Genomic DNA, 27998 nt, shown 5'->3' on the forward strand with positions numbered 1-27998 from the left:
GCTTCATTGGTGATCAGAGTATACCCTTGGCAGCATCTCAAAAGAAGGTTTTAGCTTTTCGTATGCTGGTAGCCAGACGAGGGGTTTGACTGAAGAGGAAAGGTGAACTTCCATCGACTCATGGGCAGTGGCTACATAATGTCATGGTTTATTTAAGTTTTGAAAAAAAAGATACAATATCAAAGCTAAAAAGTTCCAGTTTGAAAAGATATGGGGTCCATTCATAGAATATTATCATAGCTGGCAGTTTTAGGCAGTTGGGCTGCTCTGGTGATGCTCCATCTAGTTTCTGAGGGAGCGATCCGGTCCAGTTTCATTATTCCTTCTCTTCTCTTTGTTTGCTTTTACAAGTGTCCTTGATTTGAGAAAGGGGTACAGAAATAAAAAAAATGCAGTGAAAAATCTCAACATGTCAGCCACCAAGGCCAGCCCTCACGGGAGGTTAGACAGCAGCCAACATGGCGGTCACCCCAAATATCACTGTAATCGCTTAAGTTTTATATATTTTTAAAAAAAAATTTGGTCGTATGTGCCGATGGACTCAGGTTGCAAGTCGGGGAGTACCTGTAGTATCACAGATACAGAAAGTAAGGACTTCATTGAGAGATGGTTTTCTGGGTCAGTGTGGGTGGAAATCAGAAACAGGAAGGGATCAATCACTCTTTTGAATATCTACTATAGGCCCTCAGACCACAGATAAGTAGGCTGAATTTGGAACAAGTTCTTGTCATGGGTGACTTTAACTTCCCTAATACTGACTAGCACCTCTTAGCATCAATGGTTTAATGGAGCAGAATTTGGCAGAATCCACAAAGGATTTCTGATTCAGGTGAACTAGAGGAGAGGCCATACTGGACCTCGTACTGGGTAATGAACCATTCACATTGTGTTTTGAATGCTGAGAGTCTGCAGAGAGATATAGATGAGTGAGTGGACATGGGTCTGGCAGATGGAGTACAATGTGAGCTCATGCACTTTGGAAGAGAAAATAGACGATCAGGTTAAACAAATATTTTGTGTCAGTCTTCACGGTGGAAGACACGTCCAGCATGCCCAAGTGCGGAGTTAAGGATGCGAATGTTGGGGAGGACTTTGATAAAATAGTTGTTACAAAGGAAGTAGTGATGGAGAAACTAATGGGACTAAAGCCAGACAAATCATCTGGTCCTGATGATATGCATCCATGGGTTCTGAAGGAAATGGCAGAAGTTATAGTTGATGCATTGGTGATCATATACCAAAATTCCTTGGATTCTGGGCAGGTCCCAGAAGACTGGAAGACAGCAAATGTCATGCCACTTTTTAAGAAGGGATGTAGGCAGAAGACTGGAAATTATCGGCCAATTAGCTTGACGTCTGTAGTTGGAAAAATGCTTGAAGCCGTCATTAAAGATGAAATAGTGAAACTTTTGGGACGTAAGGGTTCAATCAGGCAGACACAGCATGGTTTTAGAAAGGGAAGATCTAGTTTGAAAAACTTGTTAGGATTCTTTGAGGATATAATGGGTGCAGTGGATAGAGGGGAACAGGTTGATGTTGTATATTTGGATTTCCAGAAAGCATTTGATAAGGTGCCGCACAAGATAGTTAACAGTAAGTTACAGGAAAGTGGAGTCCGGGGAAGTCTATTGGCCTGAATTGAAAATTGGTTGTCTGACAGGAGGCAGAGAGTCGGGATAAATGGGAGTTTTTCAGGTTGGCAGAGAGTGGTAAGTGGGGTGCCGCAGGGGTCAGTGTTAGGCCCACAACTGTTCATCATTTACATTGATGACCTGGAGGAGGGGACAAAATGTGGTGTAGCCAAGTTTGCGGATGACACCAAATTGAGTGGAAGAGCAAATTGTAATGAGGATGTGGAGAGTCTGCAGAGGGATATATAGTTAAGCTGGATGAGTGGGCTAAGGTCTGGCAGATGGAGTACAATGTTAGTAAGTGTGAGGTTATCCACTTTGGCAAGAAAAATAAAAGAGCTAAATATTATTTAAAGGGTGAAAAACTACAGCATGCTGTTGTGCAGAGGGACTTGGGAGTGCTTGTGCATGAATCGCAAACAGTTAGGTTGCAGGTGCAGAAGGTTATTAAGAAGGGAAATCGAACGTTGACCTTCATCGCTAGAGGAATTGAATTCAGGAGTAGGTTGGTAATGTTGCAACTGTATAAGGTACTGGTGAGACCGCACCTGGAGTACTGTGTCCAGTTCTGGTCTCCATATTTGAGGAAGGATATACTGGCTTTGGAGACGGTTCAGTGGAGGTTTACTAGGTTGATCCCTGGGATGAAGGGGTTGACTTATGATGAAAGATTAAATTGTCTATGATTTTATTCGCTTGGGTTCAGAAGAATGAGAGGAGATCTTATAGAAACATATAGGATTATGAAGGGTATGGATAGGATAGATGTAGGAAGGTTTTTTGAGCTGGCCGGGGAAACTAAAACGAGAGGACACAGTCTCGAGATTCGGGGGAGTAGATTTAGGACAGAGATGAGGAAAAATAGTTTTTCCCAGAGAGTAATGAATGTTTGGAATTCTCTAACCAGGGAAGTGGTTGAGGCTGCCTCATTAAACATATTTAAAATTCAGTTAGATAAATTTTTGCATGATAGAGGAATTAGGGGATATGGGGAGAAGGCAGGTAGGTGGAGTTAGGTCATAAATTAGATCAGCCATGATTGTATTGAATGGTGGAGCAGGCTCGATGGGCCACTTTTGGCCTACTCCTGTTCCTACTTCCTATGTTCCTATTATTATACAACTGGTGAAAGATTGCAGCATGGTTTTGCACAGAGTGACCTGTTTGTCTTTGTGCATGGATAACTAAAGGGTGGTTTGCAGGTCCAACAAGTAATCAAGAAAGCAAATGGAATGTTGTTTAAAAAAATATAGTGGCTGCCGGAGCTGCTGTAATGGCAGCGCTGGTGCAGAATGAGGAACGTGGAGAGCGAAGACACAGTGCTGCTTCGCAGGGTCCAATTGCCTAGCCCAGATGCTGGTTGCACCACAGAGGGATTAAAAGGTCTGTTAAAGGAGCCAACTGCTTTTCAAAAAATTCTACAACCATAGAGGTCTGTTCCCAAGATGGCTGCGCCTGTGCTGGGCAGCGTACCACAAGGAGTGGCATATTCTGGGGGGGGGGGGAGCAGTGGACTGGAGCAAGGCACCAGAAATGGGAAGAACACCCCTGTTGAGAAGTAGAAGCATAGCAGACGACCCTACAGGACGGTGACCACAGCAGCGGACCAGCAAGGGGCTCAGTGTCTGAAGGACCGACACAGACCGTGGGCTGTTGGCAACTTGCAATCAAAGGACTCACACAGGCTGTGGGTTGCTGACAGCAGGGTCAAAGGACCCACACAGGCTGCTGGAGACTGGCACTCATGGGATCTGGGATTCAAGATGGTGCTGTGCACAAGAAGGGCTGCTGAAGGGCCTCGGGTGCTGAAGAATTTCTAATCATATCGGCTTGGGATGCCGATAGTTTGAAATGCAGTTTGTGCAACTGCAGAGGCTGTGGGAGCACTGGAGGTGAATTCACAGACACAGTGTCTTTGAAGGGACCCTCTTTTGCTTCTCTTTCTCCCATTGTTAGGGGTGCTGGGCAATGCTCATGCCAACTCTTTGTTTGCCTTACGGCAGACTGAAGTTGAAGTATAGCATTGAAGCTCCTTCTTCTTGGCCTCCTTCGGTCATGTCAACCATGGGTGTTGCGCCTCTGGTCGTCACTGGTTTGTTTAACAGCGTCAACTCTGGCTATGGAGGCCTGTCTTAGAACAGCAGGATCTGCCACAGTTGCTGCAAATAGAGGGCATTGTTGAATTGTTGTCCATTGAGCCCTTCGCTTAGCTCCGCTCCTCTAACTGACTCAAAATCACTCTTTCACCTTATGTACAATATATCAGATGTTTAATGTACATTAAGAAACCTTGGAATTATGAGAGATTGGACATGAGCAGAGAGGTTGTGATGCAACTGTTCAGGATACTAGTCAGGCCAAAAATTGAGTACTGTGTTCCATTCTAGTCTCTTTACTTGGCCACCAAAATGCGAGCTTTGGAGGTGGTGCAGAGGAGGTTCACCTGGTTGATTCTGGAGATGAGGGTGTCCAGACTATGAAGAGTGATTGTGTGGCCGAGGACCTCACATACTGGAGGAATGTGAGGGAATCTTATAGAGACGCATTTATGGAAGATGTAGATAAGAGAGGCAGGAAACCTGTTTCCACCAGTGGGTGAGAAGTAGAGACATAAGGCCCTTTCATGCCAAGCCTCCACCTGGAGGCTGGCTGTTAGCGCGGAGGGAAAACATAAACATACCTTTCATGGAGCAGCTCTAAAAGGCTGCACCTACATTGCATTCATGTCAAGCGGCGCCTCGTAGCGTTCTCTGGAACTGCTGTATGTAGGGCGAATATTGCCATGGCACCGCCCATCATAAATACGCAGCAGAACAATGCCCGTCTTCCCTGTCCATAATCCCCCATGCAGCCGGAACTGCTCTGTGTTTCCCAGAACAGTTCTAGCTGCGTGGGGGATTATAGGTAGAGAAGAGAGTCATTGCCCTGCTGCGTTTTGAGCCGCTGACAAGAGGCCCCAAAGACTGAAATGGCCCAGTGAGGTGCTGGAGTGGTCAGCGGGGCTGTCACAGCCCGGACCAGCTGACCCCTGACGGCCCCTTCCCTGACAGCCCCTGTTCCATTGCCCCTGCCCTGAGAGCACCTGCTGACCACCCCTGCCCTGATGGCCCCCGCCTCGATGGCTCCCACCAGCCACCCTACCTTGATGGCCCCTGCCCTGATGGACACTAATATGACAGCTCCCGCTACCACCCCTGCCCTGAGGGGTCATGGAAGAGAAGGGTGAGTGGGTGGGAGAGAGAGGGGAGATGGGTCACAGGCTGATGGCATCATCGTGATGTCATCAGTCCGTCCTTAGCCAGCCACTTGCAGCGGCTTACATTCATCTGAGGCAGTGGAGTACAGCGCTCCACCGATGATCCTTCCCCAAGATGGATTGCAGTTGGTGCCTTGGAGCCAACCATGGAACATTCATAGAGGTAAAACACCCGACGTAAGGGCGGAGAATCTCCACCTTTACAGTAGGGTCTTTTCTCTGAAAGAAAGGTCCTACTGCCTCAAGGGTCAGGGGAGTATATTTAGGATGGAGATGTGGAGGAATTAGTTTTTCCAGAGTGTAGTGAATCTGTGGAATTCTCTGCCCATGGAAACAGTGGAGGCCGCTCATTAAAATATATTGAAGACACAGTTGCATTGATTTTTGCATAACGTGGGAATTAAAGATTGAGGGAAAAGGTAGTTAGATGGAACTGAGTCTATGGTCTGATTCGCTGTGGTCTTATTGAATGACAGAGCAGGCTCAACAGGCCAGATGGCCAATTTGTACTACTCACATTTTTATGACACTCCAAATAATCCATATTTGTCCAACCTCTCCTTCTAGCTAACAGTCCCTAACCCAGGCATCATCATGGTGAGTCTCTTCTACACCCTCTCCAAAGCTGCCACATTTTTCCTGTAAGGCAGCATCCAGAACTGCGGGCAGTACTCTAAATGTGACCCAGCTAGGTTTTCCAGCTAATATCTGTGTTAAATAATAATTGACTCCAATATGAAATCAATGTTGATTTTTTTTAACAGCATAATGGAAACTGTGAGAGATGATAAAAACTGATATACAAATATGAACATGAAGATACAAAAATTGATACATGAGTAAATTAATGAAGCCAGTACAAACAGGATGAGCATGGAAATTAGGATGCAGGAAGCAGAGTCAGCCTATGTAAGATAAGAATCTTCTAGTCTTTTCGACAGGATCAGTGAGCCCACCGTATGAATAAGATAAGGAGAGGTAAGGAATAGTAGAATGTAGGAAGTAGAGGTAGTCTGGATGAGATAAGGGTCTCCTAGCACTAGACAGAAGTACCAAGTTCTACTTCTTCTTTGGCTTGGCTTCGCGGACGAAAATTTATGGAGGGGGTAAAAGTCCACATCAGCTGCAGGCTCGATTGTGGCTGACAAGTCCAATGCGGGACAGGCAGACACGGTTGCAGCGGTTGCAGGGGAAAATTGGTTGGTTGGGGTTGGGTGTTGGGTTTTTCCTCCTTTGTCTTTTGTCAGTGAGGTGGGCTCTGCGGTCTTCTTCAAAGGAGGTTGCTGCCCGCCAAACTGTGAGGCGCCAAGATGCACGGTTTGAGGCGATATCAGCCCACTGGCGGTGGTCAATGTGGCAGACACCAAGAGATTTCTTTAGGCAGTCCTTGTACCTCTTCTTTGGTGCACCTCTGTCATGGTGGCCAGTGGAGAGCTCGCCATATAACACGATCTTGGGAAGGCGATGGTCCTCCATTCTGGAGATGTGACCCACCCAACGCAGTTGGATCTTCAGCAGCGTGGACTCGATTCTGTCAGCCTCTGCCATCTCGAGTACTTCGATGTTAGGGATGAAGTCGCTCCAATGAATTTTGAGGATGGAGCGGAGACAACGCTGGTGGAAGCGTTCTAGTAGCCGGTAAAGGACCAGATTCGGAGCTGAACAGGAGTGTGGGTATGACAACGACTCTGTATACGCTTATCTTTGTGAGGTTTTTCAGTTGGTTGTTTTTCCAGACTCTTTTGTGTAGTCTTCCAAAGGCGCTATTTGCCTTGGCGAGTCTGTTGTCTATCTCGTTGTCGATCCTTGCATCTGATGAAATGGTGCAGCCGAGATAGGTAAACTGGTTGACCGTTTTGAGTTTTGTGTGCCCGATGGAGATGTGGGGGGGCTGGTAGTCATGGTGGGGAGCTGGCTGATGGAGGACCTCCGTTTTCTTCAGGCTGACTTCCAGGCCAAACATTTTGGCAATTTCCGCAAAACAGGATGTCAAGCGCTGAAGAGCTGGCTCTGAATGGGCAACTAAAGCGGCATTGTCTGCAAAGAGTAGTTCACGGACAAGTTTCTCTTGTGTCTTGGTGTGAGCTTGCAGGCGCCTCAGATTGAAGAGACTGCCATCCGTGCGGTACCAGATGTAAACAGCGTCTTCATTGTTGAGGTCTTTCATGGCTTTCAAGTTCTACATATATAATTAGTAAGCCTTACACAGATTTATCAAGTTATGCATATTAAATTAGTAAACCCTAGACAGGATTAGCGAACTCTGCATATGAAGAGACTGTAGCTCTGAGAGTCGGAAAGATGTGAATGGGGACAATGGCAAGGTTGTGAATAAGGACAATGAGGATAATGACATGAGACATGGACAGGATACCCCCTGGTCCTCCAAGTGCACAGAAACAGCACGTAGGCAGGCAGGATTACCTAATGCCAAACCTCTCCAGGAGGCAGAAGAATGTAAGGGGGAGGGTATCCCTATACTGAAATGAACTGTATAAAAGTTGGGTGAGCCCCAGTGTATGTGTGTATTCCCATGGTAAGGGGAAGCACCCAACTTTGCATTGTTGTTTAATAAATGTTCTTTGTTCTCAATTTTTGTCTCGAGCAATTTCTGTGAAGGTACATCTATTTCTAACAAAACCAAGAGACAAGGCAGAACATTTCTCAGGGATTCACTCAGACGACCATTTTTGTCTGGATGTATGCAATTGGAATGAATGGAAAATCCTTCTTACCTTTATGCCTGGTCCCTATAGAAGTCAAATTGAATTGATCATCATCACATGTGCTGAGATACTGTAAAATACTTTGCTTTGTTAGTCATGCAGGCAGTCGACTCATTTAGCGTGTCAGTATATAAACAAATGAATGAACAACAGTGTTGGAATTGGTGTTTAAAAATCCAAATTGTGCGAAGTATAGAGAAAACCCCAAAAATATAGTACAGGACACAGAAAAAAAAGGTATGTTAGAAACAGAGCGAGGGTATCATATTTCGCCAGTGAGAAATCCATTTGAAAGTCTTGAGGTTTGTGTCTTCAGGGGCATGTATTTTCTGCCTGGGGGACAGGGTGATAAAAGGTTCAATTGACTGTCATTGTAACAAAACTGTCATATTACACGGAATTGCTTTTGCCTGCTGTAAGGCAGATAGATTCACCACCCACTGAATGGTCTAAGCACCTCTTACAGTCAGAAAGAGAGAGAGAGGTGTCCATTCAGAGTCACTAAGTGTTTGTAGATTCATCTGCAGCGCTCTCACACTCTCCGAAGCCACACAGAGTCCAGTCCAAACCATAGGCAACCCGACCTTCAGATCCGAACCCCCGACATGGTCAGGAAACCTTGAGTGCCTTCAGCACCTCCTCGCATCCCGGTTCCGATATCTGATACCCCTTTGGCCGATTTCGAGCCAGTCTCCAGCAGTTCGCAGCCTGGCGTGAGCCCCCCGACAGTACTCCCCAACAGCCCACAGGCTTCGTGAGTTCCTCGCCTCAAGTCGCCAGCATGCGTGGGTCTCTCATTTGCAGAGCCTCCTCACAGGTCCGCCGCCGGGGTCACCATCCCCTTGGGTCATCTCCTCTGCTGCTGCTTCTCAGACGGGGGAATGGTCTCCATGCTTTCTGGTGCCCTGTGTCAGTCCTCCTCTCCCCTGGAGTCTGCAACCCCTCTTGGCTGCTGCCAATCAGGGGTACTACCATCAGACCCCACCGTCGTGGGATTTTAAATAAAACCACCATCGGTTCCTTTAACGGACGATTCAAAGCGTGTGCAGAGCTGACAGGAGTTGACTGGGAAGTTGGACCCTGAGGGAGCGCTGTATCTCTGCTCCTCACTCCCCGTGGGTCCACATCAGCGGCTCTGGCACTGCCGCCATTTTGATTCGTGGGTTTTTTTTAATATGCTTTCCCAAGAGAGTACCAGGTACTGATAGATTCTGTGCAGGGAGTAAAATCACAAAGAAATGCTGGAGGAACTCACTGTGTCTACAGCAGGTAAAGATATATCACTGATGTTTTGGACCTGAGCCCTTCTTCAAAGTATAAATAAAAAGCAGGCAGGCATCTCAATAAAGACTGGAGAGAGGAGGGGGATGAAAGGTGAGAATTGATTGGCAGAGGGAAAAGAGAAGATAAAGACCGAGAGAAAGACAGAACAAAAAGAAAGGAAACAGGGAGACAAAGAGGGGAGATGGGGCAGTTTAATGTAAATCGGAGAAGTCGATGTTAATACCGTCCAGTTAGAACAGTGGTTCTCAACCTTTATCTTTCCACTCACATTCCACTTTAAGTAATCCCTATGCCATAGGTGCTCTGTGATGAGTAAGGGATTGTTTAAGAAACAGTTTGAAAACCATTGTTTTAATCATACCTAATTGACTCGTTATGTGCAGTTTCAGAATTCCAAAGGAAATGGGCCAATGACAATTTTTCTCAAGGAAATTATTTCAGTAATTTATTTCAGTGATGCTCAACCTTCCCTTCCCACTCACATCCCACCTTAAGCAATCCCTTACTCATCACAGAGCACCGATGGCATAGGGATTACTCAAAGTGGGACATGAGTGAAAAGAAAAAGGTTGAGAACCACTGGGTGAGAGGGGTCTCAGTCAGAGGATGAGGGGTTCTTCCTCCAATTTGTGGATGGACTGTTGGGTAGTGAATGAGACCATGGACAGACATCAGCCAAGGAATAGGAAAGGGAATTAACATAGATAGCCACTGGGAGATCCATGCTATTGCGGCGGACAAAGCCGAAATGCTCAACAAAGGGGATCTACCAGTCTGCACCCAGTCTTTCCGATTTACAGTAGTGGAGACCACAAGGGGAGGTTTGTCAGTGTGAAGCCCCATGCTTCAGCCTGCAAGAGAAAGTTGATTTAAAGGAAATAAACTAAGTTAAGGATATGGACATTTTGAAAGCAACCACAATCTGCTTTTCAAGGGTAAAAAGGATGCAAAATATAATCTGAAATAAAATCGCAGGTATTGAAACGGAGCCATTTAGTCCATGTCTACGGAGGGAATAAATATTAACATTTCAAATCAAACTCTTCAAAACTGTGTTTTTCTCTTTTCTCATATCATAACTGAAATTATTTTTCCAGATATATTTTTCTATTTTATGTATATATATGTATTTTTTTAAAAAACAGCCTTTTCTTAAAGTTATTTCAGCATTTCAATAGCTGATGATCCAAGTCTTCATTCCTGCAGCCCCTAAAGTGCTATTTCTATAATGTTGTTCAGTTGTGGAAAGTTTCAGTTTTCTTTATAAAATCACCGTCGCCGAAATAATGAAATTTCAAAGTGTAAAAGAAAAGTTGCAGATCATCAAACGAGTTGGACCTGAACATTATTGACATCACGATTGTGGGTTTTCGTGGCTTTTTTGGAACAGCTTTGAACCCGCTGGAGTTCACTTGCGAGTTGATGACATCTGAGTTAACATTTCCTTGCCTTCAAATATTTCATGAAAGTTATTTTTTGTCATGTGGTTCTAACAAATGTGGAAAGTTGCTAGGATTTGCTATCTTTCATATAGGGAACAGCGTTACGATAGCAGAGGATAGCAGAGGTCAGTTATGTTAAAGGATGGATATTTCTAGAAAATGAATGGACCGAAAAGGGCAAGAGGAGGAGATGATGTTTTCCTGAAAGAATGAGTAAAATCTTTAATCCAGATTAAATATGGACACTTTCATGCAAAGAGCCCTCTGTTCTTTCACTCCAAACTGGCTTGTTAGTGTCATTCAACTTTACGGCAATTTTGATATTGCTACAATTATTAATGGGATTATTGCCTTTGGTATCAACAACATTTTTTTGCCATAACTGTATACACATCCCATTGCTGTTTCTGTTCTGTTCAATTTAAGCTGTGGATGCCCAGGAGGATTCCGAAAGAGCTGAACAACGACTCTATCTTATTGCTGATCATCTCGGATTCAGTTGGACAGGTAAAATTCCTAACGCAGTTACACTGTGCCTTAACTTGTGAGTAGTACTTATTACAAATGACATTGGATTTTGGTTTTCCAACTTCACATCTTGAAAGACGAGATGATTGACCTGATTTTTCCCTCAGACTCCACCTTGTGCCTGCAGATGAGTAGCTTGTACTGGAACTGCCTCCAATGGGTGAGAAAATGTGTGGGCTCTCTAATTACCATCACACATTGTCGCTCAGTAAAATGGTGACATCACACTGTTATTTTATAGCTTCAATAAATTTTCACTAATGATATGCTCAGTCAGAAAAGCAAGTTAATTGCAGTTTACCATAATGCTCAGAACGATGTTTATAACATCAGTGTGATTGCTTGGCCATCTAAAAGGTGTGGGGGGGGGGGAACCCCACTAATTCTGGAAATTTAAGTGAAAAGCGGGATACTTAATGGGCCAGGACATGGAGAGACAATCATTTCAGAATGGATTAAAGATTTGAAATGTTAAAGCCATTTCAGTCCTCACAAACATTATATGACCTGTTGAGAGCCTCCAATATTTTCTCTTGCTTCATCAGTTGCTTGGGATAAGATACTGTAGCTCATTTTATTCCTTTGCCAATTTGTTCACCTTCATTAACTTGCTCCAGATAATATTCTTGCAAGATTATCACTTTTCATACCTTGCTCTTTGGCTACCTCTTTACAATTTTTCTCTTGTGGGCAATAATTTGAAAATTAAGGGCCCTCAATTGTCAGTGGCTTGTTCACAGAGTTATACTGCAAGAAAACAGGTCCTGAAACCCAGCTCATCCACGCTGACCAAGGTGCCTTCCTGAGCTAGCCACATTTGCCAGTATTTGGACGATATCCATCTGAAGCTTTCCTGTTAATGAACTCAGAAAGTGTCTTTGAAACATTGTAACTGTACCCTCTACTACTTCCTCTGGAAACCCATTTCCTCTCCTTCCAAACCTTTTCTATACACAAACCTGTCCAATGGCCTTTAAATGTGGCATTCAGCCTTACCATATTCTCTGGTAGTTTATTCAATGTACCTACCACACTGTGTGTGAAAAGCCTATCCCTCAGGTCCCTTTTAAATCTTTCCCCTCTCACAATGCAACTTGAGAAACAACACCCCTATGGTATGAACATCGAATTTTCTAATTTCAGAGAATGCGTCCCCTTTCTCTTCTTCTGCTCCTCCCTCCCCTCTTTTGCTCTCCCACCTCCCAACAGCCCTCCACCTATTATCATCCCCCCTCCTCTTTGATTGTTTCATCCCAACTGGATTCTTCCACCCTCTCCCCCTTCCCCTTGGTTCCATCTTGCTCTCACTATCTCTCTAGTCCAGGGATGGCCACACTTGCTTAACATCAGAGCCACATACGATTAACCATCAGATGTTGAAGAGCCACATGACCTGAAAAAATATTATATTCACATTTTAACTCTAACATGCATATTTTGTTACAAAAATTAAGAAATACATGTATGTAGTTTTTAAACTGCTAATTTGTATTAGTTCTATTAATCAAAAAGTATACATATTCATACCAAATATTTCCAAAATCCTGACTGATTTTCTGTGGAAATCTCTGCCCAAGGAAGCAGTGGACGCTGCCTCATTAAATGTATTTAAGATACAGTAAGATAGGTTTTTGCATCATAGGGGAGTTAAGGTTTATGGGGGCAAGTCGGAGCTGGGTCAACGGTCGGATCAGCTGTGATCTCACTGAATGTGGGAGCAGGCTCGATGGGCTGGATGGACGACTCCTGCTTCTGTTTCTGATGTGTTCTCTTCGGGAACGCTGCTGCCACTGGTCTCTGCATCATTGCAGCGACAACAGCCGAGCGCAAGATGCAGGAAATGATCCGTTGCAAAGCTGCCTCCCTGCAGCAAGAGAGGCCAAGGGGCCCACTGCTCTGCTCGTCCCTGTCCCACCTTGCACTCCCCTGTTGCTGGCAGGATGGGGGACTGGCTGTTGGGAGCGGACACTGGGAGATGTGATGGTCTAACCTCTATGCTGCCTGGTACTGACTCTCCATCCGGTGAGGATGCCTGTGGCCACTGACTGGACCTTCACTACTGCTGCCTGCTCCAGCTCTGTCTTATCCTGGTTGAAGTCCTCATGGGGACCCCCTCCAGCCTCTCCTCTCCTTCATCTTGCTTCCCTCTGCCAAAGTTCCTGGACAGAACACTTAACTTCTGGGGCTGGCTATTCCTCACCTGAGCTCTCCTGGCCCAGCCCTGCTTCCCGACCTCTGCAATAGCTCCTTGCAGACGACCCTCAGCTTTGCCTGACCCTCCTACCGCACACCCCATGTCAGCGGCACTCTGCTGTGGTGTGGCTTGGCACGAGCGAGGAAATCCCGACTCCGGCATGCACTGCTCTGCAAGGACTGTTCCTCCAGTGCCCATTCTCCCTTCCCCCTCCTTGACACCCAGCCTGGGCTGTGACCATCCCAGGATCCCCGGGTCTGCCTGCAGGGATTCGAAGTTTCTAGGGGCGGTTTCGGGAGCGCTGGTATCTCCTCCAGCCAGAATCTTTCCTCGAGGCGCACATTGCATTGTCAAAAACCCACATGTGGTTCGTGAACCACGGTTTGGCCACCCCTGCTCTACTCTCACCTTCTTTACTTTACCAGATTTCAGGACTGGCAGCCATTTCATCACCCACTCCCCACTTTATCAATCATATTCCTCCTCCTGACCTCTGTTTTACTAGCTTCTCTCTCCGTTTGCCAGTTCTCTCATCTTTCTCTCATTCCACCTCTGCCAAGTTGCCCAATCCAGTATGGGGATCGTGCCTCACCCCTCCCAATTCGTCCTCCTTACCCTGCTCCTATATTAGCTTCCTTAAGTCCCACTGCAAAGAGTTTCAGCTCATTATTTTTTTCCCCCTGATGCTGTTCGACCTGTTGAGTTTCAAGTGCATTGTAAAATCTTTACTTTGTTCTACAGTGAAGCCCCTATTATCTGGAATTCGGGCAAACAGCAGTGCCAAGCAATCGTTAAAAGAAAATCACAGAAAATAAATAGGTAGAAATTACAGACGTTTAAAATTGATGTGCCTCCCCATTAGTTCGCCACTCACGCAACACACACTCTCAAGCAACCGGAAAATTCACTTATCCAGCATCTACTAATCCCCATAGATGTTGGATACCGGGGGTTTTACTGTATTTGTATTCAATAAAGTGTCTTCTCTATATAGACAGGAAATTGTTTTATCTTGTGAAGTATTATATGCAGTGGAATGAAGTTAAGTGTGGAGTTAACTAGATAAAATATATTTAACAATTATTCCGCAAGCTTCATTCATTTGGAATATACTTGACCTTGACCAGGAATTTGGCTAAGTTGATCTCAAATAGTTTTCCATGGGCTGACGATTTTATCATGCCTGATTTTCCTGTACCAATTCCTAATTAAAAAAAAAGATTCACACTTCCAAGTGGTATTGCAAAGCCATTCTCATGATGTTGAATGTACTAAGTTTTAGAAATAAAACTGGAATAAAATGTAAATGCAAATCAGGAACTAAACATGAAGAGTTTAGTCAGGAAGCAATGTTGCAATTTTTGTCACGATAAAGTAACATCCTGAACTCCCCTTCCTTCACCCCAAACCACTGCCTGGCCACGCAACCCCAAATCATGGATTTGCTCACCTGGCAAAATGGCCTCATTCATTCCACCTCTCCCCTCCCCCCCCAACCCACCCTGCTGCGAGTTCTTCCATGGTCACCCACTACCAACCTCATGTCCCTACAAATCCCCCGGCAACAGTGCTCCTTATGATTACTGACATACCCTCTGCCTGGGTTGTGTAGAACCGCCACTCCGATTCTTCCCTCTCTCCCTCTCTCCCAATCCCCAGCAGCTGATGTGCACCCAGTCCCTCTACTAAGTGATCATTATTCATCAAGTCCACATCATCATGGCCCATTTGGGAGCATGTTTTGCCTCATATGAACTCAGTTACAGTAAAAAAAACCCCCGGTATCTGGCACCCACGGGGATTCGTAGATGCTGGATATGCAAATTTTCCAGTTGCTTGAGACTCTTTCTTAAAATGCCTAACTAATATACCAGCATTAAAAATAAGAACATAAGAAATAGGAGCACGAGTCAGCCATCCGGCCCGTGAGATCAATGAGATCACGGCTCATCTCCATCGACCTGAGTTTTCCCCATATCTCTTAATTTCCTGACTTTGTAAACATGTATCCAACATTGTCACATATTTCACTGAGTTAACTTCCACTGCTTCAATGGGCAGCGAATTCCATAGATTCACCACCTTCTGGTAAAAGCAGTTCCTCCTCATCTCCGTCCTAAATCTACTCCCCTGAAACTTGAGCCTCCCCACAATTTGTTGATCTCTATCTTATCTCTGCCTTTCATAATTTTATGTTTCTTTAAGATCCCCTCTTATTCTTCTAAATTCAAGCGAGTACAGCCCCAGATGACTCAATCTCTCCTCATAGGCTAATTCCCACAGGTCTAGAATAAACCTGGTGAACCTCCTCTGCACCCACCTCCAAAGTCAGTACACCCTTCCTCAAGTGAGACCAGAATTGCATGCGGTACTCCAGATGCAGCCTCACCAGTACATTGGACAGTGGAGCATAACCTCCCTGCTCCTAAATTCAATCCCTAAATGCAATAAACAGTTTAAAAAAAATACAAAAGACAGTGCAAAATGTAAAGTAATTGAAAAAAAAATCAGTATTGTAGTCCTTAATTATGTAAAGTTTAATCAGGTAATTCCCGTAACTTATTAAATTTAAATTCAAGTCCCAGTTGCTAGTGCTGTAACAGCGCGACACTAACTCTGCGATTAGTTCACCCCCCTCTCCCCCAAGTTTACTGATAAAGCTTTACTAATTTACTTAATAACGTACTAATAAAGATAAAGATTCTTACTAAGCAGGGACCAAGCCTCTTACTAAGACTCTTACTAAGCAGGCAGCTAATGGCGAATGGCATCAACCAGCTCTTCATCCTGGGTGAGGCCATTTTATTCAAACACAACTTTATTCAAACAGTTGCTACAGGCAAAGCACAATGAAGGCCCTCCGCTGGCTGAATATTTGCTCCAATCTTCACCAAAAATTATGTGCTACTTCAGAGAACATTTACAGGTTTAAACTTTTATTTATATTTTTATATATCCTAATTTATTTTAACTTTTAAAAATGTATTTATTTCCTTAATTTTTTTCTTTTTGCATGATGCTTGAGGTTGCCGGTTGCTTGAATTCTGGATAACACGGATTTTTCTGTACTTGTTTAAACCAGATTTCCTGGAAAGAGTGTCATTTGTATAAACCCAAATCCGAAATACTTTTGCTGTATTTCAGTAAAAAGAAAATTAAAGGGACCATTTTTAAATCTGGTTGGTTTGTTTGTCAGAGCTGGCCAGAGAACTGGACTTCAGTGAAGAACAGATTCATCAGATCAGAATTGAAAATCCTAACTCATTAGTGGATCAGAGCCAGGCACTTTTAAAATATTGGATGGAAAGGGATGGCAACTGTGCTTCAGGTAAGGGATTCACTGATTAGTGCAGTAAAACAAGTCTGAATTTGCCATCAGTGTTAAATGAATGTTCCATCACTCTCAGTCTGCAAGCTGTCCACGGATTGTTCACAGGAGTTTATGTGGCAACATGGCAACTCGTTTCTGATCCGATGTGACGACCTCTGTAATTAGTAACATGCCAGTGGACCAGCATTTGGGTGGTGCAACAAAATATCAAATTGAAGAATTCTCATTGATACACATGGGTCAATAAGTTTGATGTCGGCTGCAAAATGTATGTTTTACCTTATTGAGCACCATGGATCATTAATATGATTGGGCAATTACCACCCATCAAAACTTTTGTCGGGTTTCTTTGGGCACTTCAATTTATAATAAATCACACGACATGATGCTATTTCTGGAGTGAGCATCCATAGCGCTTACCAGATTGCATGATCCTATCTGGTTTGACAACTTCATGTGCAATTCATAGTGTTCTTTGCTTGTGTGTTTTCTGCTCAGAGATAACCAAAAAGTCTGAGAAACCTGCCATTAACTGGGAGGGAAAAGTCAATGGTAGTAAACTGAAGGCAAGGCCAGTTAGGCGAGGTGCTGTCAGGTCACTCGTCGGAGTGCTACTGATACCATGTATCCCAGTACTACCTGGAACATGGTTGGGTGGTTGGTGACTAGACCGGCTCCCCCACCAGGCTTTCTGAGTGTGAAGGGTGCCTAGACACCCTGAAGGATGTGAAACAAGACCTGTCAAAGGGTGGATGAACTCTCTAATAGGGTCAACGGCCATCTAGCAAACATATGCCGTGAAGCATGGAAAGGGAATCCCTTGCATCGAAGCTTGGTCTGGCCATTCACTGCAACAAAACCTCCCCCAGCCATTTTGGACCTCACCATGCTGCTGGATCCAGGAGGAGATGTCAAGAGGGTGAGTCTGGACTTGTACAACCCCCTACTCACCTGAACCCATTCACCCTCGTGCTTGATCTTCATATTAAACCCCACAAACTGACTGAAACCATCATCATCCTACAGGATGGATAGCCAGAAGAAGAAAATGGTTCACTTCAATGCTTTTAGGGAGTAGCAATAGACCTTGCAAATCTCTTTGTGATTTTCTGCCATAGATCTTTATTGTACAAGAACTTGAATCATTTGTCTTAATCAAAGTATCACTGAATGAATAACAATAAGCCCTTTTCCATTCATGGAATCATAAATTGTCTTTGCATCTGGAAACTTTAGTCCCTTGCTAACTCTTTACACCTTTGAATTTTGTGCATATTCTCAAAAGTCAAAGACTTCACGGGTTATTCAACGGCTGAAGTCCGGCAGTTCAGTTCAAAACTTTCAGTTTCCCCTCAATAAGATTTGACACGTTACAACTCCATCTCTGCATTTCTGTACTCACCTCACTTTGGGGTTTTTTTTTTTTGCAAATGACATTAATTCATTAATTTGTGGTCTCAGACACATTTGCCATTGGAAACTTTTGGCTTCTCTCTATCTTTTATCATTTTAAACTCGTGATCAAATCATTACTTCACATGTTTACTTGAAGGTTGTTAATTCCCGAATCCCTAATGTCTCCACATTGAAAAAATATTTAAACCTTTAAACCGACCACAAACATCCTCTGCACTTGCTCTCCGCATCCTCATGTTTGGTTAGGAAATTTTGTCACAGTAATCAACCTGAATCCCAAACTGTCTTTTCAAAATGTTCTAGTATACCTTCTGTACTTTTCACTTTGAAATATCTTACTCATCTTGTCTGTTCTCTTTTAAATCATTTAAATAATATTCACCCTTTACAACCAAAGATTTCCCCATTGATTATTCAGGAATCTGACGACAGCAGGGAAGAGGCTGTCCTTGTGCCTCTGAGTGCTAGTCTTTGGACTCCTGCACCTTTTTCCCAATGGTAGCAGAGTGAAGAGGGCGTGGCCTGGGTGGTGGGGGTCTTTGAGGATTGAAGCTGATTTTTTAAGAAACCTCCTCATGTCCTCGATGGAGTGAAGGCTGGTACCTGTGATGTCGCAGGCTGAGTTAACAACCCTCTAGAGTTTATTCTTGTCCTGACAGTTGGATAATTCAATTTCAATCTTCTCTGTACTAAACGTAAACGATCATGCATCTATCCAGATGTTAATATTTAACAATGGGTTCATTTCAGCTCCAAATGTTATGCCATTTACAATGTTTGGAATCGTGCCCCTGCTATTCAAACACATATTGTCAGTATTTGTTTTTTCTTTGGCTTGGCTTCGCGGACGAAGATTTATGGAGGGGGTAAAAAGTCCACGTCAGCTGCAGGCTCGTTTGTGGCTGACCAGTCCGATGCGGGACAGGCAGACACGATTGCAGCGGTTGCAAGGGAAAATTGGTTGGTTGGGGTTGGGTGTTGGGTTTTTCCTCCTTTGCCTTTTGTCAGTGAGGTGGGCTCTGCGGTCTTCTTCAAAGGAGGCTGCTGCCCGCCAAGATGCACGGTTTGAGGCGTTATCAGCCCACTGGCGGTGGTCAATGTGGCAGGCACCAAGAGATTTCTTTAGGCAGTCCTTGTACCTTTTCTTTGGTGCACCTCTGTCACGGTGGCCAGTGGAGAGCTCGCCATATAATACGATCTTGGGAAGGCGATGGTCCTCCATTCTGGAGACGTGACCCATCCAGCGCAGCTGGATCTTCAGCAGCGTGGACTCGATGCTGTCGACCTCTGCCATCTCGAGTACCTCGACGTTAGGGGTGTGAGCGCTCCAATGGATGTTGAGTATTTGTACAGTCATCCCATGCCACACATCCTTTGCTCTCACTAACATATTTTTGCCATGTGCTGGTCTTCATACTTCCTACTACAGTAGAAGTCCAAAATTCCATAAATGAAGTGTGCAGTCTTTGCTAATGAATAAACTATCAACATTTACCTGTTCATCTCTTCTTTATTCCTCCTTAAATTTGAATTTTATAAGTACTGCCCGAGAATCTGGAAAATCCAGACCGATCCAATCGCTGAGCAGACTGGATTTTAGGGCTTCTACTGTATTTAAAGGCTCCTTGGGATGAATCTTGCTAAAGGTGACTGTATCCCTTTCCAGAGCATCTTCAGACACAAAGTCCATGAGGAGGTGATTGAATATCTTATCCACACTGGGGTTCAGGCTCTGGCAGCCAATGAAAGTGGGGGGGAGGGAGGAAACTTTCACCACCTGCCAAGTGAGATCGTGGTGCTTGATTGTGACTCCCTGTCATGAGATATTCTGCCAGATGAGTCTGCTCAGGGAACCATCCCACAGATGCCATCATCTCCTTCTCCCACAAGTTCCCCAGGGCATTCCATGCCAGCCACTGCCCGGTGGGGTCTTTTTTTGTGCAGAAGATCTAAATGAATGGAACATTGTACGGCCACAAAAACCAGGCCCTCTTTCACAACACTGGGGATTGGTTGAAACTTGGTATGTGTTGTCTGAGTTCTCTGACACCATCACAGCTTGATGTAACCACACACAAAGGAGGTGATGAAGGCTATGTGCCAATTCATTTGCAGTCTCCTCTCTCCATGAGGTCATCATATTATTAATTGTCCACTTTTAGTTTGGCTAGCTCATTAAGTCATTGTTAGTCACAGTTGAGGGCCCCTTAACACTGAGTCTGACAAAGATACTTTTAAAAAATTCTCCACACATTCCCATTTATGCCTCCCAGATTCTCCCACCTACCCAAACATAAGGGGCAATGCACAGTGGCCAAATAACATAGAAATTCAATACATACAACATTACAGGCCCTTTGGCCCACAATATTGGGCCAACCTATATAAACCTACTCAACAAACTAAAATGTCCCTACCTCATACTCATAACCCTCCATTTTTCTTGCATCCATGTGCCTGTCTAAGAGTCTTTTAAATCTCCCTATTGTACCAGCCTCCACCTCCATCCAGCAATGCATTCCAGGCACCCACTATGCAAGGAAAATTTACCCCTGATATCTTCCCTCAGCTTTCCTCTCCTTACTTTGTACAGATCTCCTTTGCTGTTTGCTAGTCTTTCCCTGAGAAAAAGGTACAGGCTGTCCATCCTAACTACACCCCTCATAATCTTGTAGACTACTATTAAGTAATCCATTATCCTTATTCGCTCCAAAGAGAAAAACATTAGCTTGATTAACTTTGCCTCATAAGGCACACTCTCCAATCCAGACAACATCCTGGTCAATCTCCTCTGTGCCTTCTCCGTCGCTTCAAATCCTTCCTGTAATGAGGCGACTGGAATTGAATGCAATATTCCAAGTGTGGTCTTACCAGAGTTTTATAGAGCTGCACATTACCTCAGGATCCTTGAACTCAATTCCTTAGCTGATGAAGGCCAGCATACATAAGCCTAGTAAATGTTCGTAAATCCTGGCCTTAAGAATCCTCTCCAATACTTTGCCCACCACTGACCTATGACTGACTAGCCTATAATTCCCAGGATTCTCCCTGAGAACTTTTTTAAACAAGGGGAACACATCGGCCATTCTCCAAATCTCTTGTCTCTCCCTTGCGCCCAAGGAGGACACAAAGATGATTACCAATGCCTCAGCAATCTCTTCCCTACCCATAACAACTTGGGGTGCATCTTGTCTGGTCCTGGGGATTAATGCATTTAAAAAGGTCCAGTGCTTCCTCTTTCTTAACCCCAGTATGCTACAGTACATGATCTTGTTCTATACTGTCCTACCAATCTACACATAGGATGTTAGAGGAAATTGGATCCCTGGGAAGAAAGCTGGACAGCCACAGGGCGAACATGAAAACATCACACAGGCATTATTCTTTATGTATCTGGCTACAAAAGACAGTCATTGATTGTACTATCTTTGCATACTACAGTATGTTTGCCCCTTCCTAATTTTTCTATAATTATTAATAGATACAGTGAAACCCCATTATAACCTGATTGTTTGGGTCCATAAAATATCACCATGAAAAATGCGGGGTACCACTACTTACATATACGACGAGAACATCAGTGGCAGCATGGAACTGGCCGCTTTCAGCAACTTGTTCAACCTGCCTCACCTCCATTTTGGCCGAATCCCTGTCCTCCCTGCACAACCTGGCCGTACTCCAGCTGATTTACCTGGGCATCGGCTTGCTGCAGGAGCAGAACTTTGGCAGCTGTGCAAGCTGAGGGAGAGCTAGCCACACCAGAAGAGAGTGCACTGCCACCGGCACTTGGACAACAAACCGCTGTGCTGCAGCTGCCACCTGCCCTGGCTGCTGCGGAACCACCACCGATGTGAGCATCTCTGGGTGTTGGGTGTCAGCAGCTGAGGGCCAGACAGTGTACGTCAGGTGCTGGGTGGATGGCGCAGGCTGATCAGCAGGTCCAATGACTTGTGTTAATCTGGGGCATTTAAAATAGGGGTTTCACTGCAGTTGGATAAGAACATAAGAAATAGGAGCAGAAGTCAGCCGTTCGGTCTGTAAAACCTGCTCCGCCATTCAATGAGATCATGGCTGATCTGGCCATGAGCGCTACCTAACTACCTTTTCCCACAACACAATTGCAAACTGTGCAGACATGTATCTAACTTTTGCTTTAAATATATTCAATTTTAATGATATCTTGGTTAGAGAATTTCATTTGTGTCTGGGAAAAGCAGTTTCTCCTCATCTCCATTTCAAATCTACTGCCCAAATCTGAGCCTATGTCCCCTCATTGCAGTCTTACCTCACAGTGGAAACCCTTTCATGTTTGGTTTCTGAAAGTTCCACTCTCATTCTTCTGAATTCCAGCGAATATCACCCAAGGCGTCTCAATCTCTCCTCATTGGCAAATCCTCTCATCTCTGGAATCAACCATGCTCTGTACTGACTCCAAAGCCAGTCTATCCTTTCCCAAGGAAGGAGTCCAGAACTGTATGCTGTAAAAACAAAACTGGAGAAACTCAGCAGGTCAAACAATGTACTTTATATCGCAAAGATAAAGAGACTTAACCAACATTTCAGGTTTTATCCCTTCATCAAGGTATGAGCAAAATGTAAGCAGGCTCCCAAAACTTTGGTTATGTATTTTTATCTTTGCTGTATAAAGGCACCACCTACAGCTCCTAGAACGCTTCCACCAGCGTTGTCTCCACTCCATCCTCAACATCCATTGGAGCGCTTTCATCCCTAACGTCGAAGTACTCGAGATGGCAGAGGTCGACAGCATCGAGTCCACGCTGCTGAAGATCCAGCTGCGCTGGATGGGTCATGTCTCCAGAATGGAGGACCATCGCCTTCCCAAGATCGTGTTATATGGCGAGCTCTCCACTGGCCACCGTGACAGAGGTGCACCAAAGAAAAGGTACAAGGATTGCCTAAAGAAATCTCTTGGTGCCTGCCACATTGACCACCGCCAGTGGGCTGATAACGCCTCAAACCGTGCATCTTGGCGCCTCACAGTTTGGCGGGCAGCAACCTCCTTTGAAGAAGACCGCAGAGCCCACCTCACTGACAAAAGGCAAAGGAGGAAAAACCTAACACCCAACCCCAACCAACCAATTTTCCCCTGCAGCCGCTGCAACCGTGTCTGCCTGTCCCGCATCGGACTTGTCAGCCACAGACGAGCCTGCAGCTGACGTGGACTTTTTACCCCCTCCATAAATCTTCGTCTGCGAAGCCAAGCCAAAGAAAAAAAGAATAAAGTACACTATTTGACCTGCTGAGTTTCTCCAGCATTGTGTGCAGTCTTTCGTGTTTCACTTCTGTTTTCTGCAAATCTCTGAAAAATTTCTTCTGGGAATGTCTATCCTGAAGAAGTTCTCCTTTGCTCTCCGAAGGGAGTTCTGTGGGAATCTCTCTCACTGCTCCCCATCTGTAATCCCTGGTTCAGGCACCCACCTACATTTTGCTCATGATGAAGTGCTCAAGCTTAAAATGTTGGGCTTCAGCTCTTCTCTGCTGCTCTACTCATTATACACCCATGACTGTACGGCCAGGCACAATTCCAATGCTATCTACAAATTTGCCTAAGATATCGCAGATGTTGGGAGACTCACAAATGGGAATGAGGAAATGTACAGGAGGGAGATAGATCAGTTCGTTTAGTGGCATCATGCCAACAACCTTCGCTCAATGCCAGCAAAACCAAGGAGATGATTGTGGACTTCAAGAAGAAGTCTGGGGAACACGACCCAGCCCTCATCAAGGGCTCAGTCATGTAGAGGGTCAAAAACTTCAAATTCCTGAATATTTCCGGGCATCTGTCCTGGAGCCTCCATGTCGATGCAATCATGAAGAAGACTCTCCAGCGGCTCTACTTTGGGATATGTCTGAGGCAATTCAGTATGTCACCGAAGACTCTTGAAAACTTCTACAAGTGTACCGTGGAGAACATTCTGGCCGGTTGCATCACTGCCTGGTACGGAGGCTCCAATGCTCAGGAGCAGAATAAACTCCAGAGGGGTGTTAACTCGGCCTGCCACATCACAGACACCAGACTTCACTTCATTGGGGACGTCTATATGAGGCGGTGTCTTAAAAAAGCACCCTCTATCCTCAAAGACACCTGCTACCCAGGCCATGCCCTCTTCACTCTGCTACCCTCAGGGAAAAGGTACAGAAGCCTAAAGATGAGCCCTCAGCAGCACCAGGACAGCTTCTTCCCCGCTGCCATCAGATTCCTGAATAATCAATGAATCAAAGACACTGCCTTACCTTTCATGCACTATTCTTGTTCTTTTTTAAATTCATTGCTGTAAAAGTGGTTTATATGAAGGTTTGCACCATGAAGTTGCCACAAAACACTGAATTTTGTGATTTGTTCACGACAATACATTCTGATTCTGATATGTATCTTTATCTTTGCTACATAAAGTACACTGTTTGACCTGCTCTGTTTCTGCAGCATTGAGGTTTTACTTCAATCATGGTGTCTGCAGACTTTCATGTTTTACTCCTGTATTCAGCACTCCAGGTAGGGCCTCACTGTATCCAGTACAGTTGCAGCAGGACCTCCCTGTTCTGAAATGAAATCCTTCTGGCAGTGAATGCCAACATTCCATTTGATTCTTGATAACCTTATGCGATGAATGCATAAGCACTCCCAAGTACTTCTGCGCAAAAGCATGTTGCAATCTTTCACCATTTAAATAAAAATTTAATTATCTACTTTTCCTTCCAAATTAGATGGCCTTACATTTACTCCAAATGTCAGACCCTTGCCCACTCGCATAACCTATCTATATTATCTCTCTGCAGACTCTCCACATCCTCTACACAATTTGCTTTGCCAGTTGATTCACTCTTATCAACATACTTTGATATGCTACACTCTATCCCTTCTTTCAGATCTTTCATGTATTTTGTGAATAGTTAAGGGCCTGAAGCACAGTGCGGCTTTCGCGCAAACAGAGGAACCACTGACATGGTCTTTGCCCTCAGACAGCTCCAAGAAAAGTGCAGAGAACAAAACAAAGGACTCTACATCACCTTTGTTGACCTCACCAAAGCCTTCGACACCGTGAGCAGGAAAGGGCTTTGGCAAATACTAGAGCGCATCGGATGTCCCCCAAAGTTCCTCAACATGATTATCCAACTGCACGAAAACCAACAAGGTCGGGTCAGATACAGCAATGAGCTCTCTGAACCCTTCTCCATTAACAACCAGGCAGGTACTCATTTGCCAAATCTCTCTGCCTCCTTTTAGTTAACCAATCCTCTATCCACGCTAATACATCACCCCTAATTACAAAGTCTTTTATGTGGCACTTTATCAAACAGCTTCTGAAAATCCAAGTACAGAACACCCACAGTGGGTTGTATAAAGGATGGGGATGAGTCAGCGTACAGGATGGAGATTGAAAACCTGGCTGAATGGTGCACCATCAACAACTTTGCGCTCAATGTCACCACAACTAAGGAGCTGATTGTTGACTTCAGGAAAGGAAAGCCAGCGGTCTACAATCCAGTGATCATTGAGGGATCAGAGGTGGAGAGGGTGAGCAACTTTAAGTTCTTGGGAGTCACTATCTCACAGAATCTTTCCTGAATCCAACACACCAATGACATCGTGAAGGAAGCACGTCAGCGCCTCTACTTCCGCAGGAGTTTGTGCAAGTTTGGTAGGACAGCAGAAACTCAGGCAAATTTCTTCAGAGGTGTGGTGGAAAGTGTGGTGACTGACTGCATCATCGTCTGGTATGGAAACACCAATTCCATTGATCGTAGAGCCCTCCAAAAGGTAGTGGACATGGCCCTGGTCATCACAGGCAAAACCCTCCCCACTTTTAAGTATATCTAAGGGAATGCTGCCATCGGAGGCCAGCAGCAATCATCAAAGACCCCTATCACCCAGCACACGCTCTGTTCTCGCTGCTGCCTTCAGGAAAGAGGTACAGGTGCCATCAAACTCGCACCACCAGGTTCAGGAACAGCTGCTTCCCCCTCCACTGTCAGACTCCTCAACGACAAACTCAATCAGGGATAATTTAAGGACTCTTCATTTTGCACTTTATTGATTTTCTTTTTGTTCTCTTTATATTGCACAGTTTGTTTACATTCATTATCCATTTACAGTTCTTTACATGTTTAGACTATTTACAGTTTTTTTTGCACTACCAATTAGTGGCAATTCAGTGGTGCCTCTCAGGGTTGTACGTAATGTCATGTATGTACTCTGACAATAAATCTGAAATTTGAAAATCAATCTGTTCCTCTCTCTTCACTGGCCTCATTATATCCTCAAAGAACTCCAGTAAATTTGTCAACAGGGCTTTCCCTTCCTTAAATCAACGCAGTGTCTGCCTGATATAACCATTTCTATCCAGATATCTTGCTGTTGCTTCCTTCACAGCAGCTGGAAGCATTTTCCTGAGGACATTCGTTAAGCTTGCTGGCCTGTAGTGATCTGCCTTTTGCTGACATCCTTTAAGTCGTGGTGTGACCCTCTGCTGAGTTTCAAGGCACCAGTACCTGCTCAGAGTTTGGTAAATTATCACAAATGCCTCGACCAAAACCTCTGCCATTTTTTTTTGTCTCTATCAGGACCAGAAATTGAACCTATCTTTAAACCCACTGGTTTTCTCTTCCTCGTTAATAATCATGATTGTTTAGAAGTCTGTGGTGCACTGTTAGCCAGAATCAGACACACACAAAGCTAAAGACTGTACAACAGGCTTTAATCCACAAAGACTTCCACAGAGCCAGGCTGACTGTGGCTGCAGCAACTCCGACCGAGGCCTCGGGAGGCCGGCGCAGGCTTATATCCCGGAGGGTGATTGACACCCGACTGGGTTGGGCTTGATCCATTCAGGCCGACTGATTGACAGCCAGCCAGGTGTTGTCCTGTCCCCTTACCCTGCAGTAGGCTGGTGGTGTTCCACCACAAAGTCCTAACCTCCCATCGCTAGCATTACATCTCTCTGACATATTAAACATAGCCTCTGCTGTGAAGACCGACCCAAAATAGACTCCCAAAGTTTTGGCCATTTCTGCAATATCTCCTTCTTATCTTCCAAGGGACCCAAGTTCACTTTAGTTACACTTTTCCACTTGATATAATTATAAAAACCTTTCATTATCTGTTGTTATGTTTTGTGTTCATTTACTTCTGTAAGTGATCTTCCTTTCCTTACAGCTTTTTTTGTTGCTTGTTGAAATCTTCCAGTTTGAAACTGCTGTGGGCAACTTTGTAAGCATAAGGTTTTAGTGTGAAGTCCTGTTGTCTATTAAGTGAGAATGAAATTACTTGATCGTCATAAAGATAATTTTTCATGGGGAGAAGGCATGGGAGTGGGGCTGAGTGGGAGAATGGAACAGTCAATGATGGAACGGTGGAACTGAATCAATGGGCCAAATGGTCTACTTCTACTCCTATATCTTATGGTCTTACGAAAATGCATTACCTGCTTGTTCAAACATTGAAAAGTAGGCAATATCTAATTCAATTATTTTTGTATCATTTTTATCAAGTTCATCCCACTAGAAGTATAAAATTTCTGTGAGAATGTACAGCATTATTTGAGACATTGGAAAGCCTAAAAGCCAGCATCAAAGTGATGGCTGTGGTGTTTCCTTTAACATGTACAATACAGTACCCCGTATCCAAAATGCTTGAGAGCAGATTTTTTGGGTTTTTTTGGCATTTTGGAACAATGGAACTAAGCGGCACAGTAGCATCAACAGAATATTCGTATCAGCAGATAAACAACGACAAACAACAGTGGGGTTTTTGAGCACCGACATAATGCCACAAGTGGAAAATTCACCTGAAATAATGTTTAGTACTTATCAAAAAAAAACTTGTTCTCTGCTTACCGAAGAAGATAAATGCACACTTGCACTGTTGTCCAGTTTCACCAAGAGCTTGACTTTCTGTTCTATAAACACTTCCTCTTTTTCTTATCACTCTCACCCACAGGGGTATCTTTTTTGCCATTTTCAACTATATCTTTGAACACCAGAGCCCTGTTGTAATCAAAATGGCACCAATAGAGCGTCAGAGCCCCGCATGGGAAAGTCAGGTGATGAAATGTTTTCAACTTGTGACGTCATGTCAGCTCTAAAAAAAATATTTGGTGTCTGGATATTTTCAGATCTTCGGATATGGGGTACTTGACCTGTAGAAACATAAATATGTTAGTTTGGAAAGC

At 44.4% G+C, this 27998-nt stretch overlaps 1 protein-coding gene and 1 long non-coding RNA gene across 10 annotated transcripts in view; one reads left to right on the forward strand and one right to left on the reverse strand.

Moving 5' to 3' along the window:
* Positions 1-27998, forward strand: part of LOC138758165 (ankyrin-2-like) — a 355676-nt gene that overhangs the window by 267593 nt on the left and 60085 nt on the right. For all 9 annotated transcript variants that reach the window (XM_069926699.1, XM_069926701.1, XM_069926700.1 and 6 more), the window contains 2 exons: positions 10766-10846; positions 16258-16389. In XM_069926699.1, coding sequence (XP_069782800.1) covers positions 10766-10846; positions 16258-16389 — 213 coding nt within the window. The remainder of the gene's footprint in view (positions 1-10765; positions 10847-16257; positions 16390-27998) is intronic.
* On the reverse strand, positions 201-27942 carry LOC138758166 (uncharacterized). The gene is made up of 3 exons (XR_011354188.1): positions 27664-27942; positions 22094-22286; positions 201-355 (listed from the first exon to the last, which is right to left on the reverse strand). It is a non-coding gene; the product is annotated as an uncharacterized lncRNA (long non-coding RNA).

Source organism: Narcine bancroftii, chromosome 3 (genome assembly GCF_036971445.1).
Source record: "Narcine bancroftii isolate sNarBan1 chromosome 3, sNarBan1.hap1, whole genome shotgun sequence".
Lineage (NCBI taxonomy): Eukaryota > Metazoa > Chordata > Chondrichthyes > Torpediniformes > Narcinidae > Narcine > Narcine bancroftii.